General features: G+C 73.7%; 1 protein-coding gene and 3 non-coding genes across 4 annotated transcripts in view; all 4 read right to left on the bottom strand.

The window, feature by feature from the left end:
* Positions 1-471: 471 nt before the first annotated feature.
* Positions 472-554, bottom strand: TRNAL-UAA. The gene has a single exon. It is a non-coding gene; the product is annotated as a tRNA-Leu (tRNA).
* A 152-nt stretch (positions 555-706) lies between these two features.
* On the bottom strand, positions 707-794 carry TRNAR-UCU. The gene is given in 2 exon segments: positions 707-742; positions 758-794. It is a non-coding gene; the product is annotated as a tRNA-Arg (tRNA).
* A 287-nt stretch (positions 795-1,081) lies between these two features.
* On the bottom strand, positions 1,082-1,154 carry TRNAV-UAC. The gene has a single exon. It is a non-coding gene; the product is annotated as a tRNA-Val (tRNA).
* Positions 1,155-1,615: 461 nt separating this feature from the next.
* Positions 1,616-1,988, bottom strand: part of LOC112956839 (calcium-binding protein 4-like) — a gene marked incomplete at its 5' end in the record, with an annotated part of 3,139 nt that continues 2,766 nt past the window's right edge. The window contains 2 exons of the mRNA XM_026050308.1: positions 1,616-1,644; positions 1,718-1,865. Of these exons, the coding sequence (XP_025906093.1) occupies positions 1,616-1,644; positions 1,718-1,865 (177 nt within the window). The remainder of the gene's footprint in view (positions 1,645-1,717; positions 1,866-1,988) is intronic.

The following is a 1,988-nucleotide window of genomic DNA, read 5'->3' as shown; positions in this document are numbered from 1 at the left end:
TCCTCCCCTTCCTCCCCCATCCTTTCCATCATCCCCTTCCTCCCCGTCCTCCCCTTCCTCCCCGTCCTCCCCCTCCTCCTTGCTCCCCTGCCCGAGGGGTATCCCCACGAGGGGGATGCTCGTGTCCCCCCGGGCAGACCAGGCTCCCCGGCTCGCGCTGCGGGCGCTCTGTGCCCCCAGGGTCCCCCAGCCGGGCGGCTCGGGACCCCCTCGAGGAGAGGGCCGGTGCCCCCCATTGCGGGCTCCCAAAAAGGGGCGCATGGTAAAAAGTGGGGCGCAGGCTGCCCGCAAGTCTCTGCATCGCAGCCCCGGGGCAGCGGCCATCGAGGGCCATGGGGGACACCAGCGCTCAGCTCCGGCTGATCCGAACCCAGATCCCTGCTGGACCCTGGTGCATTTGGGGGTGCCGGGGCAGGACTGGGGGCCCTGGGCACCCCGCACGGGGCCGGGCAGGAAAAGGGAGCTGCCGGGTACCAGAAGTGGGGTTYGAACCCACGCGGACGCACGTCCATTGGATCTTAAGTCCAACGCCTTCACCACTCGGCCATTCTGGTGCTGCCGGGGCCGGGGGGGGGGCCGCGGCCCCCCAGGGGCTCCCCTGCCCTTGCGGGGAGCCCGGGGCCGAGCTCGAACCGCCCGGGGCCAAAATCCCGACCCCAGCCCTTGGGCTGCCCCCCAGCCCCGTCCCGCCCCCCGGCAAAAGCGGCGGCTCTGGTGGGACTCGAACCCACAACCTTTGAATGCCGCCCGCTGCTGCTAGAAGTCCAACGCGCTCTCCGTTGCGCCACAGAGCCACCCGGGGGCCCCTTCCYGGCCCCCCCCAGGCACCCAAGGGTGCCCCCCTCGGCGTCACAGCCTTAATGCCCCCGGGGGCTCCCTTTTTGCCCCAGGGTGTCCCCACCGTGCCAAAGCAAAGGCGCAGGGCACCTCTCCGAGGGTCCATCCCCATTTCCCCCCCAAGAAAAGGTCACCCAAGCGCCCCCCTCCCCGGTGTCCCTGCCCCATGGCCATGGGCCCCTCGGGGGGGCTGCTGGGCTCTCGCGGGTGGCACTGCCCCACGGGTGGGCGAAAAGGAGAGCCCTGGCTCCACTGGGGCTCGAACCCAGGTCCTTCTGCGTGTAAAGCAGACGTGATGACCCCTACACCATGGAGCCGGCAGCGAAAGGGGGCCCCGGGACCCCCTGGGGACCCCCTGGGGACCCCCTGGGGACCCCCAGCCCAGCACTGCCCCACGGGCACTGGGGGCCCCATTGCCGCGCCCCACAGCGACACCCCGTTACACACAGCTACCAGCAGCGCCCACCCGAGCGGGGCCACCCCGCGCCCCGCGTGCCCCGGGGCTGCGCGGGGGGCTCTGCAGCCCCCCTTCCCCCCGCAGCCCCCCCCAGCACACCCGCTTCCCAACAAGGAGCTTTATTGGGTTCCGCCTGGCGCAGCCTGGCCGCGGTGCGGACACGGGCTGCCCTCAGGGGTGCYCTCCGGCGCCGGCACGCGGACATGGTCACTCCGGAACCTACCGCCGGCCGGGGCGCCGGGTGCTCGCGGGGCAGGCTGTCCACGGGAGCACGGGGCCGGGCGCGGGCAGGGCGGAGCGCGGCGCGGGCTCCTCTCCTCGTTACCGGGAGGACAGCATCATGACGAACTCTGCGGGCCCGGGCGGCAGCGTCAGCGGCGCCCCCGGCCCCCCGCCCGCGGGAGCCCCCCGGCGCCCCCTCACCGTCGAAGTCCACGCGGCCGTCGCCGTTGAGGTCCACGTCGCGCAGGATCTCGTCCACCTCCTGCGCCTTGAGCTGCTCGCCGAGGAGCGCGGCGATGGCCTCGCGCATCTCCGCGCCGCTGATCTCCCCGTCGCCGTTGACGTCGAACTGCGGGCGCCGGCGGCGGGCACGTCGAGCGCTCCGCCCCGCCGCGGCCCCTCTGCGCCTCGCCTGCCCCCAGCCCCGCTCTCCTCGGGGCCCTGCTCAGCCTCACCGCTACGGTCCCCACCA

Source organism: Nothoprocta perdicaria, unplaced genomic scaffold, assembly GCF_003342845.1.
Source record: "Nothoprocta perdicaria isolate Ctin4 unplaced genomic scaffold, notPer1 scaffold_674, whole genome shotgun sequence".
In the NCBI taxonomy this organism is placed as follows: Eukaryota; Metazoa; Chordata; class Aves; order Tinamiformes; family Tinamidae; genus Nothoprocta; species Nothoprocta perdicaria.
The sequence above is the reverse complement of the archived record's forward strand: the minus strand, read 5'-3'. Positions and strand labels throughout refer to the sequence as shown.